General features: G+C 44.7%; 1 protein-coding gene across 3 annotated transcripts in view; it reads left to right on the forward strand.

Moving 5' to 3' along the window:
- LOC109397699 (mucin-19-like) overlaps positions 1-25,159 on the forward strand; it is a 60,514-nt gene that overhangs the window by 7,908 nt on the left and 27,447 nt on the right. For all 3 annotated transcript variants that reach the window (XM_062845193.1, XM_062845194.1, XM_062845192.1), the window contains exons 2-4: positions 5,261-5,599; positions 5,663-9,161; positions 9,220-10,166. In XM_062845193.1, the coding sequence (XP_062701177.1) occupies positions 5,261-5,599; positions 5,663-9,161; positions 9,220-10,166 (4,785 nt within the window). The remainder of the gene's footprint in view (positions 1-5,260; positions 5,600-5,662; positions 9,162-9,219; positions 10,167-25,159) is intronic.

Genomic DNA, 25,159 nt, shown 5'->3' on the forward strand with positions numbered 1-25,159 from the left:
TTTTTATTCACGCACACTAATGCAACTGCACCGAAAATGTTCGTTTTTATAGTGAAAAGTGTAGCACGAAGCAGTGTAGCACCGCCACAAAAACGAAAACGACATTAATGAGTGATGGCTAAAAATGGTGATACAGTATACAAACGTTATTTTTCAAATTTCAACCATTTTTTCGGTTGTATTAGCCCTTTTAGGTGGATTAATCATTAATTACCTAAGCTTTTATTCATCATGATAACATTGTGTTTTAAGTAGGTTTACTATATAAGATCAATAAAATTAATTTATATTCTTAGATAGGTGATTCCGAATACTTTGACCCATTCTCACCCCCTCTAAGGGGTGAGATTGGGTCAATTTTCAATCATTTGTAGTTTACTAAGCAATTCATATAACGTGATACTTTCTTGCTAAACTATCATTACCACATAGGAGAGTATACATACCAAATAAAAAGTTACTCCGACTTCAATTTCATTTGTTATTTAACAAACAATCTTTGAGTATCCTTTTTAGACCCATTCTCACCCCCAACGATGGTACATTTATTTGTTCAACATCACATTAAGGACAAACGTCTTGAAATCCCATTTCAATAGTGCATCAGAACTTCAGTTGCACAAAACTCCAGAAGCAAGCTTCAAACAACAGTGCATTTTATTATTCTGTTCTTGCTCACTTGTAATAAGCTTAAAATATGAAGCTCAGATGCGCTGGTTTTGTTTACGAAGAGATTTGTGCCCTCGAAATCGTGAGTAGGTGCCAAAGTCGGCCATTGTGGCGGCCATTTTGGGATTCTAACAAGTCTGTCCTTAAAATAAGACATAATCAACAATAGTACGCCGCCATACTCGGTTTGTGGCTGCCGCTCTCCATCCTCGGTCGCGCCCAATGCTTACCTGGTCCGCCCGTCGTGCTCTCTGCGCTCCACGCCTTCGTGTGCCAACCGGATCAGTTGCAAACACCAGCTTTGCAGGGTTGTTGTCCGGCATTCTTGCAACACCACCGTATCCTTCCGGCTTTGGCCACCTTCTAGATGCTGGGTTCGCCGTAAAGTGCAGCGAGCTCGTGGTTCATCATTCTCCGCCACACACCGTTCTCCTGCACATCGCCGAAGATCGTCCCTTACGCGTCGCTCGAAAACTCCGAGTGCTTGCAGGTCCTCTTCGAGCTTGGTCCATGTCTCGTGTCCGTAGAGGACCACCGGTCTTATTAGCGTTTTGTACATGGTACATTTCTTCTGGAGCCCGTAGTAGGCCCGACTTCCGCTGATGATGCGCCTCCGAATTTCACGGCTCACGTTGTTGCCAGCCGTCAGTAAGGATCCGAGGTAGACGAATTCCTCCACCACCTCGAAAGTATCCCCGTCTATCGTAACATTTCTACCCAGACGGATCCGGTCGTGTTCGGTTCTGCCTACCAGCATGTACTTACATTGTTTTTGAGGCATTCACCACCAGTCCGACCTTTGCTGCTTCGCGTTTCAGGCGGGTGTACAGCTCTGCCACCGTTCCAAATGTTCTGGCAAAAATGTCCATGTCGTCCGCAAAGCACACAAATTGACCGGATTTTGTGAAAATCGTTCCCCGGCTGTTGAGCCCGGCTCGTCCCATCACACCTTCCAGAGCGATGTTGAAGAGTAGGCATGAGAGTCCGTCACCTTGTCGCAGTCCCCGGCGAGATTCGAATGAACTGGATAGTTCACCCGAGACCCTTACGCAGTTTTGCACACCGTCCATCGTTGCTTTAATCAGTCTAGTCAGCTTCCCAGGAAAGCCGTTTTCGTCCATGATTCTCCATAGCTCTGCGCGGTCGATAATGTCGTATGCAGCTTTGAAGTCGATGAACAGATGATGCGTTGAGACCTGGTATTCACGGCATTTCTGGAGGATTTGCCGTACGGTAAAGATCTGGTCCGTTGTCGACCGGCCGTCGATGAAGCCGGCTTGATAACTGTGGTGTTCATGGGATCTAATGGGCAATCAAGGGTTAACCATTCTCGAGACTACCACTACAAAGTACATAGATCAATAGGGCACTGCATTGTTTTGATTTTGTATGGGATTTTGACGTTTCTTGGCCTTGTTGTTTACAAAATTTCTGTAAGAGTGAAAGAGAAGGACTGAATTTCATGCAGTGCCCTATAGTGTGCTATATACTCTTATAAGGAACTGCATGGAATTCATTCCTTCTCTTTCACTCTTACAGAAATTTTGTAAACAACAAGGCCAAGAAACATCAAAATCCCATACAAAATCAAAACAATGCAGTGCCCTATATTGTTATATGTACAAGATTGAAATAAATACCGCCTCTGGTTGCTAGGCAGTTTCAGTTAGTAAGCTGAATTCAACAAACGTAGTTCGTGTTTAACTTAGTTTACCAAACCCGAAAGTGTAAGGTCTCTGACCTCAAATACGTCAATAACTTCCCACGAACATTAAGTGGCAGACGACGGAAGATGATCTGGGATAGCACTTTGTAGGCAGCATTCAAAAAAGTGATCGCCCTGAAGTTCTCACATTCCAAATGGTCGCCTTTCTTGTGAATGGGGCAGATTACCCCTTCCTTCCACTCCTCCGGTAGCTGTTCGGTTTCCCAGTTCCTGACCAGGGGCGTACAATTTCGTTTCAATGATACACTTTCATGCAACATTTGAATGAGTCACTTCAAGTGTTTCATACATTTTTCTAATGACTCGGTCGTTAAAAAAAACTTTTCCACTCATCGTACCACTCGGTAGTCTCCCACCCGGTTGCATTGCTTGTGCTTCACCCGTCAGAGCATTAGTGTCTCACTGGTGCGCGCTAGTCTCTCAATGGTTACGGGCGCCGGTCAATTGGATTTAAGTGGTTGAATTTGTTATCCTCTTTCATAAAACATAATTATCATTCTATTGACGTGCACCACTATTTAAAAATGTGGTTTAAATAGTGTTTTTAGCATGTTGAAGTATTTCAATGACTCATAAATGAAACGAAAATCCAAGTGTATCATCCCATGTTTCATACACACTTGTTTCTGTAGCAGCAACGAACGAGTGTGTTGCTGGGTGAGAGATGAAGCATCACAGCAGTCCGTTCGCATGGGAAACGATTTGCTACAGTCGTCGTACGTCATGTTTTCCTTTCGAAATTGCACGACCCTGTTCCTGACTATCAGCCGATGCAGACAGGTGGCCAACTTTTCTGGGCCCATCTTGATGAGTTCAGCTGCGATACCGTCCTTACCAGCTGCTTTGTTGGTTTTGAGCTGGTGAATGACATCCTTAACTTCCCTCAGAGTGGGAGTTGGTTCATTTCCGTCCACGCCGTTCAGGTGCTGATCGAAGTGCTGCTTCCACCTTTCGATCACCTCACGTCCGTCCGTCAAGAGACCTCCGTCTTTATCCCTGCATATTTCGGCTCGCGGCATGAAGCCATTGCGGGATGCGTTGAGCTTCTGATAGAACTTCCGTGTTTCTTGGGAACGGCACAGCAGTTCCATTTCTTCACACTCCGCTTCTTCCAGGCGGCGCTTTTTCTCCCGAAAGAGGCGGGTCTGCTGTTTCCGCTTCTGTTTATAACGTTTCACGTTCTGTCGAGTCCCTTGCTGCAGCATTATCGCCCTCGCTGCATTCTTCTCCTCCAAAACCGTTAAACACTCTTGGTCGAACCATTCGTTTCGTCGATTCCGTTCCACGTACCCGATGATGCTCTCGGCTGCGTCGTTGATGGCTGCTTTCACTGTACTCCAGCAGTCCTCTAGAGGGGCTTCATCGAGCTCGCCCTCGTCTGGCAACGCGGCCTCGAGATTCTGCGCGTATGCTGAGGCGACATCCGGTTGCTTCAGTCGCTCTAGGTTGTACCGTGGCGGTCGCCGGTATCGTACATTGTTGATGACGGAGAGTTTTGGGCGCAGTTTGACAATCACCAGATAGTGGTCGGAGTCGATGTTGGCGCCACGATAGGTCCTGACGTCGATAATGTCGGAGAAGTGCCGTCCGTCAATCAGAACGTGGTCGATTTGAGATTCCGTCTACTGTGGTGATCTCCAGGTGTAACGATAAGGGAGGCTGTGTTGGAAAAAGGTGCTACGTATGGCCATATATGCAGTTTTGTTTCGATTCTGTGTTCCGTTTCACGCCATTCAATGAAAGAATGACGTGGGAAATAGTTTCAGTTCGAATGATGTGCATATTAAAGTGGGTCAAATTAAAAATCGTGTAGAAAAGAAGCGGTCAAACCAATGGGGGTACACGGTATTCAAGAAAATTATTTATTATTCCTACCTTTGGAATTGATTTTTCTCAATGTGCATCGGCAGTAGCAGAGCGACTTGCGACGAGCGCAATGAGCAATCGACGCACACCACAAAGCGGTAGACTATAGTCTATAGACGATACTCGTACGGCAGCGGCGGCGACAAGCGCAAGGTTGCCAGTGGTTGTGTTTTCGCTTTGTTGTTGATTTTTTTTTCATTGCTGCTACTGGAGATTGCCATGCTGATATTAACCCTAAAAGGGATACCTTCATGGCCTCAGTTTCGTCACCTCGCTGAGTGTGTTCCATCAAAGACGAGCTCTGAAAGGCGCCTGGGGTCCAATGGACCCCAGGTATCCCTTTTAGGGTTAAACACGTTACACAAAGTGTTGTAAACTTTTGCTCCGTTTTCATTTTTATAGTCACTGTCTGTCTTAGATTTTTTAAATCCCTAACAGTGGCATCTCATCTTGACTAACTCGTTCAATTTGAGTTAATTGATTATCCTTGAAACATCTTAAAACGGATATCACTAGATCACATCAGCTGTGGTCGAACGCAGGTGCAAAATGTGACTTGACTACCGTGTATCGTTTGAACAAGTGAATCATGAAATTACTTGGTGCTATTAGTTTAGCAGCTAACTGTTTGGGTACCTGTTCACAATGCTTATCCCTCTACTTTCCATGCCCCATCGACATCGAATATCGACGAGCTCGGAACTAACGGTATTTGATCAATGCAAAAGTTTCTAGAATATGATGGTAATCTTATTAGGTAAACCCAAATGCTAACTACAAATTCATTATTAAGCCGATTTGCAAAAACTTGTGTTTTCATTTGACTTTTGTGCCAGTCTTTCAGAGGTTTCGTCGTTATTCAGCATCCGGCTAGTAAACTTTCAAAAGAAGTTAATAGAAGTTTAATTGAATTTTTGTTATGTTTTATTTTTAAATCAATACAACTCTCACAGAGTTCTAATGAAAGACAACTCACTATATCTTATTTCTCGTTCACAGTCAATAATGAACAAAGTCCGATCCCGCGTATCGAGCATCCTTCCGGACGCGCTGTCCAAATGGTTTTCCCCGGCAAAAAGACCGAGAGATACCGGTAGCGGCAGCAACGAGCCAAACAACAGCGGAGGTTCGGGATCGCCGGCCGGCCGGAACGGAAACCTACTGAGAAGGGAAAACCGACTGCGACAGTTTGGCTTCGGTGAATCGGAGCTGGCAGATGCCGAACGGCAGCAGCAACAAAGGAATCAGTACGATCCCGAGGAAGATGATGGGGAGGAAGAAGAGGACGAGGATCATGCTCCTCCGATTAGGAAAAAGAAGCGAATGGAGGAGGGATTTGTGAGTATATTTTTATGTAATTCGTATGACCTGTTTATTCACATATTTCTATGGTCTTTCCAGAATGCCACCGAGGTCGACTTCAACGAGGATCTGAGTGCGGTACCCGGTCCCAGTGGTCTCAACATCTCTGCCATCGATCGTCGCAGTTCGCTTCCAGCTGCAGCGTCAGGCATTCACCTTCCCCAATACTACCGGAATGCATTCTCCTCGTCGACGCCTTCCACATCGCCACAGCAGCAGCACCAGCAAGCGCTAAATCGTCCCCTACAACGTACCAGTTTGATTGGTCACACGAATCGAGTCACGGCACCGTATAATTTCGGTGTTTCCGGTGGGCTGCCGATTGCGGAGGAGCAGGAAGCCAACGAAAGCCTATCGGTATCGATCCGACAGCGCAAGGGTATCCGGGAGATTAGCAGTCGGAAACGTCTGAACATTCCACCGATGCCGGTGGATCGTTCAACGTCGGAACCTCCGGCACCGATCTTCGGTCGGAGGTTCCCACTGCAGATGCAACAGCAGCAGCTACAGGAGGAAGGAAGCTCCGAGGAGTTACGGGAAGAGGGCAATTTGCTGTCAAATGGCAATTTGAACGAAAGCGCGTCGGAGAGCAGTAGCGTGTCCAATCTGAATCTGAGTCAGACGGAGGGACACCCGGATACCGGTAGACGGTTATCCGGATTTATGGGAAACAGTCGGAGCAAGCGGTCCAGGGTCGGAGGTTCCACTGGCGATCTTTGCTTTTCGTCGCATTTGGAAACAGAAAAGAGTCTGTTTGCGTTGAAGAACTCCGGTCAATCCGGACGGCCAGCGTTCAATGCGTCGCTTTATGGAAGCACTACGTCGCTGGGCAGCAGTAACAGTAGTTTGTTTGCCAATTCTCCGTTTTACAATGGAAGGACAATGTACGGTGGGGCTTCTGCGTATAGTAGTCGTCGCGATGCTCGGCAAAAGGCTCTGAGAGTTCCGGTTCAGATTAGGCCATCATCGTCCCTGTCAAATTTCTCATCTTCCAACACCAGTCTGGCGTCGGACACTTCGGCACTCTCGAACACGGCCAAACGGATCTTGGAGATTCTAAACCAACGTTCCGGCCCGTTGACGGAAGCTCGAAAGCTGGGAAGCAGCTTGAGTTTGAATAGTACGCTGAGTTCCTCGAAGGTACCCGGTCTTGTCCAGGCCCGGAAGCGTTTCAATGAGGAAGATCTCAGCATGAACCGCAGCATCCGAATGTCTAGTCCTCGAACACCTTACAGTCGTCCAATGAGTGCCACCGGAAGTTCCAGCTCCTCCATCAACAAGCCACTCAGCACCGAGCTGCAAATCCCAACCATGTCTCAGTTGCTACAGATGAAGCGTCTCCAAACTAATACCGAGTCCGCCCGGCGGATGGCCACTGAATCCAGCGGCAGCACGATTCTGAACGAACCGACACAATACAAACTGCCCAGTGCCGAGTCGGACGACACCAACAACAACGTCAAACACACCAGCAAGATGCGCAACAAGTTGCACCGGATCCGGGAAGAATCGCACACCGAACGGGGAAGCAACGCTCCCGTGCCACAAGTCAATCTGCCGGAAGTGCAACTGGCAGGGCTGAAATCAGTTCCTAAATTCGACATCCAATTGCCCGTTTCCAAGGCAGTAGAAACCGGTGACAAACCGAAAACGGTTGCGCCCAAAGCTACCAACAACAATAACAACAACGTGTATAAATTCTCATCGCCAACTAAACTGGACGTGGCCGGCGCTGGATCCAGCACAGCTTCCAAATCTCGAAACAGCTTTAAATTCAGTGATCCGGAACCGCTGAAAGATGGCAAAAGCAACAGCAGCAGCAGTAGTAGTACCACGGCACCGCCTTCACTCAAACTTGGGGGATTCCAATTCAACCCGGAATTGGCCAAACCGAAAGCCGCGGTCCCCGCAAGCCGGTCGAGTCCCGTTAAAGCACCGCTACCGCTGAAAAGTGGTAGCTGTTTGGATGCTCTAAAAGGCAGCTCCGCGGTTCCCGAGCTGAAAACCGGCAGTTGCTTGGACGTTCTCAGCAAACCGGTGGCTCCAGCTCCGCTGGGCAACGGCTCCGCCTCTGGATTCGGCAGCGCCTTCAAGCTGACCGGTTCCAACAAGTGGGAATGCGATACCTGTATGGTACGGAATGATCAGGACAAAACGAAATGTATTTCCTGCGAAACTCCCAAGCCTGGTTCAAAGCCGGAAGCAGCCCCCGCCAAGAGCAGTTTCTCGTTCGGATCGGCTCCGACTCCGGCGGCACCTGCGACAGATTCGGGCTTCAAGGCCCTGGTCGCCCAACAGTCGGCCAAATGGGAGTGCTCCGATTGCATGACCCGGAACGATTCCGATAAACTGAAGTGCGTCTGCTGTGAGAAGGCTAAGCCTGGTGCGGCCGCAGCTTCAACGCCGGCAGCTGTTCCAGCTGCCATCAAATCCATGTTCTCAATGCCGGCCAGTAGCAGCAGCTCGGATCAGGGATTCAAAGCCCTTGTGGCGCAACAATCGGCCAACAAGTGGGAATGCAGCGCGTGTATGACCCGAAACGAAGCATCTCGCTCAAAGTGCGCCTGTTGCGAGCAGGCAAAACCTGGGTCCACCCCGGAAGATGCACCTACCTTCTCCTTCGGATGTACACCAGCATCATCCTCTTCCGGTGCCAAATTCAGCTTCGGAGTCCCACCAAGCTCCGATGCCGCCCCCAAGACAGGATTTTCCTTTGGCGTCCCACCAGCTAACTCGACCGCAAGTGCTCCGGCACCAGCGAGTACCGGATTTACTTTCGGTTCCGTGACGTCTACAACGAACACGACCAGCTCGGAGGAAAAACCCAAGTTCAGCTTTGGCAGTGGGACAAGCGTGGCCAAGACAGCCACTCCCGCCAGTGGAAGCGGTTTCAGCTTCGGCATCAAACCGGCCGCTACCTCCGACACCACAGATAGTCCCAAACCAACGGAGAAGGCGGAACCACCCAAACCGGCGCCTACCGGAGGATTCAGCTTCGGATCCAAACCAGCTCCATTGGTTGCTTCCAAAACGTCCGAAGCTGTTACTTCAACGACCACCACCAGTGGATTCAGCTTTGGTTCACCTTCCAGCGTCAAACCGGCGGAAGTACCTAAAACCGTTGGTTTTTCGTTTGGAAAGCCGGCGGAAACTACCATTGCCGTATCCGCGACAGCATCCCCAATTGCGAAACCCACCACCAGCAGTAGTGATACTCCGACGGAACAGCCGAAGAAACCTACCGTCAGTTTCGGTTCGTTGGCTGCCGGCGCCACAACGACGGCCAGTTCCAGCACATTTGGAGCATCCTCGGCGGCAAGCCCGGCGTCGTCCTTCAGCTTCGGGTCGGCAGCAACGAAGAGCACGGAAAGCAAACCAACACCAATCGTCGGAAGCGGAATGTTCGGCTTCGGATCGCCAAAATCGGCGGCTTCCAGTAGTACATCAACGGTGGCATCGACTGCGGAATCCAAGCCGACGGGCTTTTCCACAGGAGCAGCAGCCGCTGCTACTTCGTCCAATGTTCCTATCTTTGGAGGTAAGTTAACAGTTCTTGGAATATGCGGTGATATTGACTTCAATTTACTATTTCACAGGTGCCCAAAAACCAACTGGACCTTCCATTACGCCAACGTTTAGTTTCGGAGCGACCGCCGGGTCTACCGCCGCGAGTACAACAGCATCATCCAGCCCGGCAGCGTCAACATTTTCCTTCGGATCAACATCGTCGAAACCTGCCGAAACGAGTACCACTACGAGTACCGTTACCGCTTCCACCCCGGCAGCGCCTAGCTTCGTCTTTGGCCAAAGTGGCCAATCGGCCAATAAAGTGATGCCGAGCTTCGGTACTGCCGCCGCAGCGGCAACAGCGGCGTCCTCTTCCGATAAACCCACCTTCGGAACATTTGGAGCAGCTGCAGCCGCCGCCCCAGCTACCAACACCGGCACACCGTCGACGGGTATTTTCGGTAGTTCAACAACTACCGGCTCTTCGGGATTCGGTTTCACGGCAGCGGCAGCTTCAGCTACGACGCCAAAACCCGCCGAAACGTCAACGTCCTCCTCAGCATTTACCTTCGGCGCCAGCAAAAGCAACACTTCGTTAGCGTCCGGAGCTGCTCCGGTCTTTGGATCACCAGCTGCAGCATCCGCTAGCACTCCCATTTTCGGGAGTCCCTCAACCAATACGCCAACATTTGGCAGCTTCGGAGCAGCAGCCGGCAGCAGTGGCGCTTCCGCGCCTGCATTTGGCTCCAGCACCTTTGGAGCAGCGTCGTCGCCGGCCCGTACCGGAAGCACAACCGGATCGATTTTCGGTCAACAGTCGACAGCAGCCGGTGCGACGGCACCAGCTTTCGGAAGCGCCTCGAGTGCTTCGACAACGGCTCCCGTGTTTGGAGCTGCCACTCCGGCTTTCGGGGCGAGTAGTCCGTTCGGTGCATCCAGCGCAGCTTCCGCTCCAACGGGAGACGAACCCCAAGCGAAAAAGTTGTTCGAGTTCGGCTCGGGATCGGCCACTGCGAACAGTGCACCTGCGGCAGCGGTAAGTATTTGATCTATTATCTTACAAAAATTACTCAAAAATTTCCAGAGATATCTCAAAGAATTTGTTGCAAAATACATTGGAACCTTATAAATGCACAACACAAATAACACAAAAATCAACTAACACATACCTAATTGTACTAGTTATCTAAATAGATAACGAAGTCCAATCCCAGGATAACGAGGTTTCATAACTGTTCTTGGTCCATCAGTCAATCTTGTGATCATATTTTTTCTGGCAGGTTGCCTTTAGTTCGCAGCGATTGTTGCTTTCATAGCTTGAGTTTTGTCTAAGAATTTCTTATCCTAGAGGGATTCGGGCAACAACACAAGACCGTCTGCCGTTTGATGTCTGTGTTAGGGGACTGCTTGCGTGTTTTGTACTGGATCGCTGCCCGAAATGACTGGAGCGCTACAAATGCACATTAAAGTTTAGTCATGAACATGTGGACCACATAACTACACATTACCGACTGAATTGCCGAGTTGCGGTTCAGAACTCTCAGCATCTGCAGAGAGATATTCCGCCAGCCCGATTGATAACTATAGTCCGATATAGCTTTGTCTTTCCAAGTAACCATTGTCACGATATTTTGCGGAGTATGTTAACTCCTCAACAAGGCAATATCAGCACCTAAGACCTCCAATCGAAATGTGACAGAATTCTGTCTTAAGAAGTAAGTTCTTAAGAAGTACAAGAACAGCGCTCAGCTGCCATATGGACAACTTGAGGAATCAGTACCAAGGTTTCATCAAACATCACAGCTTTTGAAACGGCAATGACATCCGAAGAGACAACCGCAACGCACCACCAACTATCAGTTGAAGCCTGCTCTCATAGCCTTTGATGAAGTACGGGAACGTATACTGCCGTGAATCGCATATCAGTCCCATCTTTGCTGGATTTCCTATGCAAATGGGACAGATATGCGATTCACGGCAGTATATTCTATACAAACCGAACGCTGGAAACATTACTTTATCGACATACCGAACGGTTTTGGAGTGCTGTTGATGAGAATGAAACACCCGAATCCATCCTATAGTAAGATATGATGAGATTTGTTATGTAGGGCACTAGATCCAAATCAAAACCCGTAGGCGATGCACAAAACCAGCACATCCTAAGCAGAGATGCGTCGAGACTACCTTATCCGAGAACAAAATAGGGTATGTGTGCCATCAGTAATCTCATGCTCCCATTTTCATCCTATCCGAAAACAAGCGATTACGGCACCGATTGACTCCGTTCTTTTTGTTTTCATGGGTGCTCACTTCTAACAAAAAATACAAAAATATGAAACAAAACAAACAACGCTTCAATCCTTTGTTTTTCGTAGGATGAAAATGGGAGCCACATGCTTAATAAGGGAACCAATACCCTAGTTGCGATCGGAACAGCTACCACTTCGTTTAGCGAACTGATCTTCACCGAAGCTGATTTCCCACCGATGAGTAGTAGTCAGTCTACCCCTGATGAGACTGATACGTTCATAAAAATAGTGGCAAGAAATAGACGTGCGCTTGCCGAAGCCGAACATCAAACCAAAACAGCTTCCATACCGGACCAAACAGAACAACAGAGCACAAGTGACAATGATGACGCTGACGACGGAAGCAGTTGAACTTCTCCATATGAGATCTACGATGACACCAAGTTATAAGCGACGGCTGTCAACCAAGCGAAGGAAGGAGACGAAAAAAAACGCCTGTTTATCTGGCCCCGTTAAACTTTCGGGTGTGTGGGCCTGCCAAATAAAAGATTTGAAAAAAAAAACACCAACTGTCGCTACACTTTACGTGGTGGTCCAGCAGCAACCTGAAAGATCCGATCAAGGTTCCGATTCCCACACTAGACGGGATTTACTACAACCGACGTAATTTCAAGGCAGCACATCTCTGATCTACTCGAAACCTTTCCTCCATTTATCATAGTGGCTTGGCATCCGAAATTATTGACATCATCGAAGCACAGCAGAAGGCCACTGCGATGCCCACAACGTGAAGACCGCGGAACAAAAAAGGTGCCACAAAAACACGCAAGGCTGCAAAGATCAGGCATGGGACAAGCCACCGATAAGAAGCGAACGGTGAGCATGACGTATCGATTATAAAAAGATGTGCGCCTCAGTACCGCACTCGTTCCAGGAAACTGCAGTAACTGTAGATGTCAACGTCATCAGGCTCATGCAGCAATCAATGGAGATATGAGACGTCTCTATAAATTACCGACGGAAAAGCTATGTTGCGATTCAGAACTTGGGTCTTCAGAAGAGAGGATATTTCAAGGCCTGATCCCCCTTCAGGAGGGCACTCAACCAATGCAAATATATCTGCCGGCAAGCCCCTTAGTTTCGGCAACGCTAACCATACCCATGGTTTTCCGGTCCGAGAAAAAGAAAGGAGCTAAACAACTTTTGGAGACGTATGCCGATCGTATCTGGCTATGAAACTGAACTGTTGTGGAGAACCGCCAATCCGAGTTTCCCCCACATGGTTGTGCATCGCAATGAACAATCGTCGTAAAATGAAAGCTCAAAGTACAATCGGAGTTGGAGCGATGGGTTAGAGAGCAAATTAGAGAGAGTACGTGGCTATAGTAAATCTGTCCGAATAGACTTCTTCCAATGCCGAGCGGGAGTTGTACCTATCCCTAGAAGCTGTTATCAAACCCGAGAAAATTTGGGAAAGTACGCATTATCTGGGATGCTGCGGCGAATGTAGGCAACGGTTTCTTCAACTCCAAGTTACTCAAGGGTTCCGAATTGTTAACACCCCTTCCAAAGATTCTCAGCCAGTTTCGCGAGTTCCCCATCGCAGTTTGTGGATACATCATGGAAATGTTTCATCAAATTGAGATACTCTTTCCCGACAACCAATCCCTGCGTTTCCTGTTTTGCGACAACACAGCAGATCATCCTGTTCTGTACGTGATGATGGTCGCAAGCTTTGGCTCCACGTGCTCTCCGACTGGGATTCTGAGGAGTATCCACGAGCAGCACCTGCAATCATAATCAAGCACTATGTGGACGATTACATGGACAGCTTCGGGACCGTCCAGAAAGCAATGTGGGTCGTTAACAAGGTAAAACTTGTGCATTCCAAGGGTGGGTTAAAGTGGCGGCACTTTCAAGTTCTGGTTGGAATCGGAGCAAATTCGGAATGCGAACCAAAAATCCTGGATCTGGAACGAGGAAAAAAATCGAAATTATTTTTCGAGAAAATGTGTTTGTGTACGCTTTAGGCCTGAGGGATTATCTACAGTACATGTTCACCTAAAAATGAAACGAGAAATAGCAAAAGTAGTGATAAGCTTGTTCGGCCCCCTCGGGTTCATCTCGTTTTTCCTCGTTGCTGCAGGACGCGTGGGCAAAAGGTACAGAGTGGGATCAACAGATACCGGATGACATCACAGGCCGGTGGCAGAAATGGTCGAGCCTGTTGAACCAACTGTCCAAATTAGCATTTCCCGGTGCTATTTCTCCACGCCTTCTCTGTCAAATCTTGGAAGCCTTCAGCTTCACGTCGTCGTCGATACTAGCGAGTCTGCATACACCTCCGTTGCGTTCAAGTGTCACTTGTCGGGCACTAAGACGAAAGTGGCCGTCCTAGGAATACGCTTGCTGTAAATCATCCAGAATCAGCACGAGTTTTCAATTCATCGATATTGTGCAAGGATGCGAGGATTACGGACATTTCCGCAAAATTCGTCTGTTCGTTGTCTGCGAGCTCCTGAGTTGAACGGAGCAAACCTAATGGAAATGGCTGCCGACGAAGCTCACCGTAGCTGACTTAGCTACCAAATGGGGTGCCGAACCCAATTTGACGATGTCCTTGGTCTGGCCCTAAGACCAAACTTTCTTCGCAATACCGAGGATAGCTGCCCATAAAAGCGGCAGATAACCCCAACGACTTATGAACTGTGCACTGTCCACTCTCACTTCGCTCACATCGATCTACCCATTGACTATACTTGGTTCAACGGATGGAGTAAGCTTTCCGTGAGATTACAGTTCTCATCAAATACCAAGGCCTTCCTGAGCTCCGTCACAAAATCGTTGAGAAATTCAGCGATATTTACACTAAACTACCATGCGAAGTCGTGGCCGAATCGGAACAGCACCCTCCTACACACCGATAGAAGCAAAATATATTGTAATTCTCCCAAAGCAGCGCATTGTTACCTTCATGATAGTTGGTTCCTACCACCACCATCGCTTTCGCCACGACAATCGTAAACGAGATTCGCCAGAGATTTGATATAACAACGTTGAGCTGACTGGTGGACAAAGTGCCGTATCGCAAAGGCAGCTCCAAAACAACCGGCACCATTGTCTGCACCGCCTCTTCCGCAAATGCGACTAACTGCCTTTATGCAACCAAATCGCGTTCACCAGGCTGGATTACTTCGGTTCGGTCCAGTTCTCGTTAGGCCGATATGGTAGAAGAAGTACAAGAATAACCCACATATGGGCGAACTGAAGCTGTTTGCGGAATCAGAATAGATGCTGCAATTTCTGTTCCTGCCTGTGACGGTGGTTCCGAGATTCGGAATATGATTGAAGGCGAGGTTAGCGATACTACTCGGCTTTCTGAGGTATTCGCTAAACAACTGTCAATAAAGAAGGACCTGTAGAAGTAGTTCTTGCATCGTGTCAACTGCTTCTGAGGAGTTTTCTGTCAGCCGACAACAAAGTGAAGGCGATCAACACGTTTGCTGTGTTCCTGGTTATCTACTGTAGTATATTTATGAGCAGATGTCTACTTTTTGATTAGAGTGTGGTTGGGTTTATTCTTGGGTTAATTCTGTTTGGGTGTTTTACTGTGTATGTTTTCCGTGTTGGGGTTTTCCAGTTAAGCGTGTATTCTTTTTTTTGAAAACGATTGCTGTAATTCATTCGTGTACCGACAAGAAAAGCGTGAAGAATAAAAAAGTTTTAAACTACGCGTTCCGTGGCTTTGGTTTTCTTGCGACAACCATCAGAAGTGGGATCCACGCCGGAAACAGGATAATTCGTCAACCAGTGAATATGAGCCGCATGACGAAAAGTAATTTGATCGAGTGGCTGCAGGAAAACCAAATCGATTTTCCTCCGTCGGCAACAGTAACGCACCTGCGAGCGCTCTACGAAAGCCATGTTGGGGCACAGGGCGGAGCACCAAACGACGAAGAAGGTTCGGCATCACCATCAGAGAATGAGGAGGAGCAGTTGGACGTAGAACTAAGGGTGCTGAAGAAGCGTAAGATGATCGCCGATTTGCGTCGGGAACTGGAGGATATCGGACAAGCGCAAGGAAACCCACCGACAATTGAGGATGTAATTGGTTCCGTTTCACGATTTTCCGGAGGTGATACATCCGATGCGAACAGATGGCTCAGTGATTTCGAATCTGCGTGCGATTCTCTGGGAGGCGATGATGACTTTAAGTTGAAATGTGCTCGGCGTTTAATGGAACCAGGAACGGAGGCTGAATGGTTTCTTCGTGTTGACAAGTCTGCAAATTATCGACAGTTCCGTGATAGTTTCCTGGAAAACTTCGGTCATGTTTACACGGTCGCTGAAATTGTTGACAAGCTGCGCAAAACAACTTTTGACACTTCGAAAATGTCGGTCACTGCGTACATCTTAAGGATGCAGGAGATCGCGTCCAGGGCGAATATCGACGAGAATCAAACCGTGCAGTTCATCATCGATGGATTCCAGGACCGTTCAGCGAACATAGCAGTTCTTTACCTGGCCAGAGACTTGGCCCATCTGAAGCAGCTTTCACGGCGATATGTTCAGTTGCGAGAGATGTACCCTACGCCGATTCGGACGCAACCAGTCAAGCAGAAGGTGAAGGCTACATCAACCAAGCCGGAATCGCCGCGCTGCTACAACTGTTCGGGTGTTGGCCATCTGTCGGCGAATTGCAAGGAGCCACGCCGAGTGAAGGGCTCTTGCTTTCGTTGTGGATCGACTCAGCATCAACTTAAGGAGTGTCCAAGACCAGCTCCACGGAACAACAACCAAGTTGCTCTAGCGGATGAGTTTCGCCAAAATGGCGGTGGAGACCGCCAATCCGTTGGCGAACTAGGGGCAGTTCTCTCCGAGTTGAATATTGTAAGTATTGCTTTCTCAATTGATTGTAACGCACACTCATGTATCACTGTACTTTCTATGTTCGATACGGGCAGTCCAATTAGTTTCGTGCGACGATCGGTAGTTCCACAATCGATGGGACCGAGTGAGAAGATGAACTCAGGCTACAAGAGCATAGGAAACTACCCACTATGCACCTATGGAATTATTGCAGCCATTGTCTGCTTTCGTGACCGTAAAACGTGTTTAAAGGTACATGTAGTACCCGACAATTATCTTTGTGTTCCGTTGCTTTTGGGGCGGAATTTTTTGAATGAAGTTGGCATTGCTTTGTATGATACGAGACTTATTGATTCAGCAGAAATGAAACCTAAAGTTGAACTTGAAATTGGACCAGACCCAAATCGAATTAAAATTTCTGGACAAGTGTTACATTGTGTGTTTGATTATTCGACTGATGCACCTTCAGAACCCACTACTACTTGTAATCAGTGTGATCATCGACCATCTACTGTGATCTCCAATGGACACAAATTTAGCCCTCAAATTGTTTCTCTCGAAGTATGTGTTTCAAATTTGAGTTGTTCGTCTTCCACCCAGTTAAGTTCCGATCCTTCCGGTTCTTCCGCTACTTCCGATTCTTCCGTGTTGTTTGATTGTTCCGTTCCGCTTGATGAATACAAATCTGTTCCGATGCTGGATCACTTTTCCGTTCCTGATGTGTTCTGTATAGACCCGATTGACAGTAATTGTAATTATGACATAAATCCAGAGTTGAGTGTTGATCATCGGAATAATATACTAAATATTATTCAAAACGACTATATTGATCTCAGGTATGTACCCATCCAGGAGCATACGTATGAAATGAAGCTAAACCTTACGTCGGAGATTCCAATCAACTTCCCGCCAAGGAGGCTGTCTTATTCCGACAAAATTGAAGTGGACCGCATTGTTGAGGGATTGCTGAGTGCTGGAATTGTACGACCGAGTAGTTCTCCCTACGCATTTCCAATTGTTTTGAGAACAAAGAAAAGTGGTGAGAAGCGAATGTGTGTGGATTATCGTGCATTGAATAAAGTGACAATTCGTGATAGTTACCCTATGCCTTTGATTGATGATTGTCTAGAACGTGTTGAAGGGAAGAAATATTTCACAGTGCTGGATCTTAAGAATGGGTTCCATCAGGTTAATGTAGCTGAAGGCAGTGTTCCGTATACGGCCTTTGTCACTCCTAGTGGGCAGTACGAGTATTTGAAGATGCCGTTTGGATTACGGAATGCTCCAGCTGTGTTTCAGAGATTCATCAACTTTGTTTTGGCGCCATTTATTAAGGAAGGAACCGTTACTGTTTATCTTGATGATATTACAATAGCAACGGCTACGATCCAGGAACATTTGGATGTTTTGCAACGAGTTCTTCGCACATTAGCTGGGTTCAGACTGGAGATTAAGTTTCAGAAGTGTCAATTCTGTTTCACTGAGATTGAATTATTGGGATTCACTGTAAGTGAAAATGGCATTAGGCCCTACAACTCTCACCTGGCTGCAATTGAGAAGTTGCCAATTCCTTGTAATGTGAAGCACTCAGTAAATGCTTGGGCTTGTTTTCGTATTTCCGAAGGTTTGTTCCATCGTTCTCAACAATTGCTTTGCCTCTACGTGTTTTGACAAATCCTGGAGTAAAATTTCATTTTGATGAGAAATGCAAGGAAGCTTTTGAAACCCTACGAAGAAAGCTGATGTCTTCTCCTGTCCTTGCTCTTTACAATCCAAAGCGGGAAACAGAACTGCATTGTGATGCTAGTAGTGAAAGTTTTGGTGGAATCTTGATGCAAAAGCAGGAAGATGGTAAATTTCATCCAATCGGGTATTTCTCTAAACGAACATCCGCTGCTGAATCGCGTTATCACAGTTTTGAGCTAGAGACTTTAGCTATTATCTATTCGCTCAGAAAGTTCCGTATCTATTTGGAAGGAATTCCGTTCCGCATCATAACAGATTGCAACTCATTGACTATGACATTGAACAAGAGAAGTGTTAATGCTAGGATCGCGAGATGGGCTCTTGAGTTAGAAAATTACCACTACACTATCCAGCATCGCAATGGTAGGCTTATGAATCACGTAGATGCTTTGAGTCGATTACCTGGTGCCGATGTCGTAACTTACGATAACTCTGATCAAGTTATTTCCGCAGTAAATTCAGATGATCTTGATTTCCAACTTCAAGTTACCCAAAGCCGAGATAAGGATATTGTTGAATTGAGAGAGAAGTTAGAGAACGGACTTGTCAGACATTTCTGCTTGGAAGATGGGTTGGTATACCGTTGTAGTAACACTGGAAAACTTTTGTTTTATGTACCCAAGGAAATGGAAACCAACGTAATACGCAGTGTGCATGAGAAATTGTGCCATATGGGAATTACGAAGACGCTTGCGCAGATTCAGATGCATTATTGGTTTCCGAATATGAAATCCGAGGTGGAGAAATACATTAAGAATTGTGTCCGTTGTATAATTCATTCCGAACCTAATTCCGATTGTCGTGCATTGCACAGTATTCCGAAAAAGCCTGTCCCTTTTGATACGATTCACATTGATCACTTCGGTCCGCTTCCTTCAATTAGTTCAAAAAGGAAACACATTTTGGTGGTAGTTGATGCTTTCACGAAATTCGTTAAGCTTTATCCGGTAAATTCGACAAGTACAAAAGAAGTTTGTGCTTGTCTTGATAAGTACCGTCAGTGTACCAGTAGCCGCTCATGACCCAATAGCCGCTCACTGTTGCAAAAATCAAGTTTTCAAGCATAAATACCCCCTTTTCGTCGCAGATATTTTTGGACAATATAAATTAAATGAGAGCAAAGCCATTTTATGCAATATTTACCAAATAACATAAATTTTAAAAACAAAACAGTAGAATTTTTTGAGCGGCTATTGGGCCCAAAACAGCTGTAGGAAATTTTATGTGTTCCAATAACCGCTCACGCAAAAAAATACGTGAAAATTGTAAAAACTGTCGATTTTAGTACATAGTGTATTCAATCACTATTATACACTCCCGCTGAACAGGAAAAAATAATTGTAAAAACATAAGAGTTGCAAAAATAATTCACTTTTCCGCAAAAGTCTATTTAAAAGATGGCATAGGGTGGGGCGGGGCAAGATGGGTCGCGGGGCAAGATGGGTCAGTGCCATGGTCGGGCGCATTACTCATGTTTTGATTATGTTAATAATTTTGTTAGATGACCAGCATGAATATACAAAAGTTTGGGGCATTGATTGAAAAATTATTCACTTTCATTGGAAATAAAAAATAAAATGGTTTTTAGCCATTTTTCTTATGCGATACATCCCATATAATCTCCATATAAACGGCCGCGGGGCAAGATGGGTCACCTTAAATTTTGAACGTATTTTTGGAGCATTCAAAAGTTATTTATTTTTTATTACAAGACTATCTCATAACTGACTTCAATCAAGCGGAATGAACGCTCAAAATTATAACATAACATTATGATAATTTTTTAGAGAAAACATCGATTTTCAAGTCGCCTAAGGACCACTCGAATCGTAAAGTTTTTTATATTCCAAATAAATTTATAAAATGTTTACTAGTAGCTCTTGTTTACTCAGTATGGATATGGAGCATATATGAATGCGGAACAAATCTCATATTTTGATGTTTTTCGTTGAGAAAATGTGAATTACCTAAAAGGTGACCCATCTTGCCCCGCCCTTTTTTCACGGCGCAAAATCGATCACTTTTTAAAACTGCTTGTTTAACATCATATTTTGTATTTAATGATCTTTTTATCAACTTTTAGCATAGCTAACTAGTGTATTGAAGAGTAGCGGACGAATACAAACCAATACGACTTGTATTTACAAAGTTATGGTGATGCATCCTTAGGTGACCCATCTTGCCCCGCCCCACCCTACATTTGTCCGTGAGCGGAATTAGGACCACTTTGGTCTCACACAAATTGTAATAAAATCATACTTTTATGAAAAGTTCTACATATGTCTTGTTTTGTATCTGATTGTACTTAGATTAAACTAACTTAAAATGCAAAAACATTACAAATTGGCTTACCAGTCATTTAACAGATGATGTTTTTCTGCAAAACTGGCCTTAGATGAGCGGAATCTGGTACTCTGATGGTATTTTGAAAACTACAGTCGACCAAGAAGAATTGTTAGCGATCGTGGGACGTGCTTTACTTCTTTGGATTTCACTTCGTACCTGTTGGACAACAATATTGAACATGTGAAGGTTGCTACTGCTTCTGCTCAGGCAAACGGCCAGGTTGAACGAGTCAATCGTATTGTCAAATCGTTGTTGGCTAAACTCACGGAACCCGTGCAGCATTCCGATTGGTGTAAAATGTTGGGAAAAGTGGAATACGCTGTTAACAATTCAATGCATTCGACTACTTGCCAAACGCCTAGCATGCTTTTGTATGGAGTCCAACAACGTGGTCGCGATGTTGACGTCCTCGCTGAGTTTCTGGATGATAAGATGGATACAGTTAGAGATTTGGAATCAATTCGAAGTTCGGCTGCAGAATCTATTGAGCGTTCACAAAATCGCAATCATGAATTGCATGAAAAGAAACATAAGTCTCCCGTCGTATTTTCTGAAGGTGATTACGTTGTGATTCGGAATATTGACACTACTATTGGAACTAACAAAAAATTCGTTCCCAAATTTAAAGGGCCGTACCGTATCCATAAAACCCTTCCGAACGACAGGTATGTTGTTAGAGATATTGAAAATGGGCAAATATCCCAACTTCCCTACGATGGTATAATTGAATCATCACGTATGAAACGTTGGGCCGATTGGAGAGTTTCTGGTGAAAGGGGTTCTTAAATGGTGTAGGGGTAGGCGGGGCAATATGGACACCCGGGGCAGAATGGACACCCTCAATATTTTGGAATATGCGAACTTTTTTGAACTTTTAATGAATGGAGAATATAGTCCATTTGTCTAAAACGTAGTTTCAGGAAATAAACATTGTAAATTAAAGTTATACTTGATTTTACACAAAAAAGTTGCGTCCTCCGTTTTTTGAGCATGGAAATTATAATTTTCACACCATCTAAAATAAGATTTTGTGATTAATTTATTGCAGGTCGATTAAAACCTGATATTTCTAGAACACATGCAAGTAGTTTTGCTGTATCTACATGCTTAACATGTTTATATTTTCTTCTTTATTGTACCAAAAATCAAGTTTGGAAATATCTTCTGCTGCCGGGGCAAAATGGACACTCACCTTTTTGAAAGATGCGGCAAGGGAAAAATATAACCTAAATCACAAACCAACCAAATTCTTCGATTTCAGTATATTTTCGGTTAAATTTTCACTATAGTAGACATAGGGTGAAACAAATTGGTCAAAAAACGACAGCAGTGGAAAATAGTTATCCTAAGCACAGCTGTACATACCGACAAAAACGAAGCTTTATCCAAAACAGCCTGAATTTAAATTAACTAAACAAAAATGAACTACTTCGGCGTATTATTCATCCATAATAGTTGTATTGTAATGAAATGACTTCATAGGTGTAAATAATGTACGAAATTCGTAAAAGTCTCATGGTGTCCATATTGCCCCATGGGGGTGTCCATTCTACCCCGTATGCTTGAAGACGGTCATGAAAAACTATCATTTTTCATAACATTTTTTGATGTGGATAAATTATTTTCTTCGAGAGAATCCTTATGCATTAGATGCTGAATAGACTTTAAAAGGATACATGTAACAAAAAACTAAACTTGTTTGACATCTTGCCAGGTAAAGTTGGCACAAACCTTAGGGTGTCCATATTGCCCCGCCTAACCCTATCAGTCTATTTATTTAATAACGAAATTGAGAAAGCAATACATATGTGTTTGTGTATCTGTGTGTGTATTTTGTTCTTATGAAAATTCTGGATCGAATCGATCCAGTGTCAGGAATGGCCGAGTTGTAGTATATTTATGAGCAGATGTCTACTTTTTGATTAGAGTGTGGTTGGGTTTATTCTTGGGTTAATTCTGTTTGGGTGTTTTACTGTGTATGTTTTCCGTGTTGGGGTTTTCCAGTTAAGCGTGTATTCTTTTTTTTTTGAAAACGATTGCTGTAATTAGATTAGATGAACTGCGACATCAAGATGGATGGAAACGTGGAAGCAGAAGGAGTTGCATAGGACGCACCCCCATCACTGGAAGTAGTCGATAAGGCAGCAGTGAACGCGTAGCCGGTACGAGGTTACCTCTTTTCGGAAACAGAAGGTTTCATGAAAGCCATCCAGGAAATGCTTAATGACTGAAGGACTATCGGTGGTAGGGGTAGGCGGGGCAATATGGACACCCTAAGGTTTTTGCCAACATTTCCTGGCAAGATGTCAAAAAAGTTTAGTTTTTTGATACATGTATCCTTTTAAAGTCTATTTAGCATCTATTGCATAAGAATGCTCACGAAGAAAAATGATTTATCCACTTGAAAAAATGTTATGAATAATGTTAGTTTTTCTTGACCGTCTTCAAGCATACGGGGCAGAATGGACACCCCTATGGGGCAATATGGACACCATGAGACTTTTACGAATTTCGTACATTATTTACACCTATAAAGTCATTTCATTGCAAAACAACTATTATGGATGAATAATACGTCGAAGTAGTTCAGTTTTGTTCAGTTAATTTAAATTCAGGCTGTTTTGAATAAAGCTTCGTTTTTGTCGGCATGTACAGCTGTGCCTAGAACAACTATTTTCCACTGCTTTCGTTTTTTGACCAATTTGTTTCACCCTATGTCTACTATAGTGAACATTTAACCGAAAATATACTGAAATCGAAGAATTTGGTTGGTTTGTGATTTAGGTTATATTTTTCCCTTGCCGCTTCTTTCAAAAAGGTGAGTGTCCATTTTGCCCCGGCAGCAGAAGATATTTCCAAACTTGATTTTTGATATAATAAAGAAGAAAATATTAACATGTTAAGCATGTAGATACAGCAAAACTACTTGCATGTGTTCTAGAAATATCAGGTTTTAATCGACCTGCAATAAATTAATCACTAAACCTTATTTTAGATGATGTGAAAATTATAATTTCCATGCACAAAAAACCGAGGACGCAACTTTTTCGTGTAAAATCAAGTATAATTTTAATTTTGAATGTTTCTTTCCTGAAACTACGTTTTAGACAAATGGACTATATTCTCCATTCATTAAAAGTTCAAAAAAGTTCGCATATTTTAAAATATTGAGGGTGTCCATTCTGCCCCGGGTGTCCATATTGCCCCGCCTACCCCTAAATATTGCACAACGACGTTGAAGATCACTGTAAGGTGTGCATTTCGATAAAAGAAATGATTGAGCATGTCGTGGTTGGCTGTTCAGTGATAGAAAGCTGGATCAGCCTACCTCGGTCATCACAATAACGGTACCAAAATTATGCACCAATTGTTACGTCTTCCTTTACATCGTTGTATGTAATTTACGACAAAAGGATAATCAACGATCTCGTTGTACAGTTTCTTAGATCGGTATGTTCAGTGAACGGTCTCCAATAAGATAATGAAATGCCGACTTTCTGGCAGTCCCTGGCCAAGATCACAGGGTTCGACGGTATTAAAGTGAAGGATGTTAATTGTAATTCCTGTAATGAAAATATCACCTTTAACACTTTAATGCGCCTCCAAAGGTTCATTGCGAACCGGCTGCTACAGATGGAGTATGGCTGATTTATCAGAAATGCTCGATAAACAGGAGGGACCTGCTGGGGCCTAGTAGTTTCTATACCCAGAAAACAGTTCCGGTCGATTGAGTCTGGGAAGGTTTCGAGAGTCGTTGTGAATCATAATGCAAATTTTTGTGTTTTGTGACGAGTCTCGGAATCTTTTTTGAGTCAGCAGACTTTGAACTGTTTCCTGGGCTTCCCACTATTTGGTTAATTTTAACAAATACACTTTACAAATACAAATTTAATTCAAATATGAAATAATTAGTAGTATCTCACGTATTCAATTTGCTAATACATAGTTCTCAACATTTGATGTGCTTTCGTGATTCAATTTTCTCTTTAATTTTCAATATCAATTTAAAATAACTAAGAAACTAATAGTGGGAAGTGCAGCATTTAACAGTGCTTGCTTATAGATTCGAAGCTAACGTGTGATCAAGACGAAATCGACCAAAACTGACTACTTAGACTTTGACTAACGTAGACTATTTATGACAAATTAGAAATTTTTACATTTTTCGATTGAGTGTAAGAAAGGTTTTCTTTAATTTGGACTTATTTGGACTGTAGCTGATAGTGCTAGGGATGTGGACGAAAGACAACTTTCAAAGATAATAAAAACAGTACTAAAATGAGGATCAACAGAAATGGACATAACGAACACATCGACCATCATAACAGATCATAGGCACAACAAAGATTACTAAATTATAGAGCACAACATAAATTTGAACAATAACATTCTTCAAACTTTGATATGACAAAAAAAAACAAAAAGAAAATCGACCATATGACAAAACCGAAACTTGCACACCTTCTACCGTAACCTTCTGAGTCAGTACGCAACAGTGTCTTACTGGACGACATGTTCCGTGCACGGCTGGTGAACTGCTTCTGAAGGATTACGTTCTCTATCCTATCCAAAAGGCCTAGTGAACTGTCGTTGTCCGCGCAAACGGTTCGTGCTCCTCCATATAGACGCGAGACGCTTGTGCGCACAGTGATGGGAGAGGTTTCTACGTCCGTCGGCGTGCCGCTAGGAACCCTTCAAAAAAAAAAAAAGAAATGCCGACTTTCTGGCAGTAATTGATTCAAATGGTGTACCCTTAGGGCGCCTCTTAAGTTCCGGATATCCTCCAACGACTAGTCTGAAGAATTGGAGTTGGAGT

The sequence above is a fragment of the Aedes albopictus genome, chromosome 1, assembly GCF_035046485.1.
Source record: "Aedes albopictus strain Foshan chromosome 1, AalbF5, whole genome shotgun sequence".
NCBI lineage: Eukaryota > Metazoa > Arthropoda > Insecta > Diptera > Culicidae > Aedes > Aedes albopictus.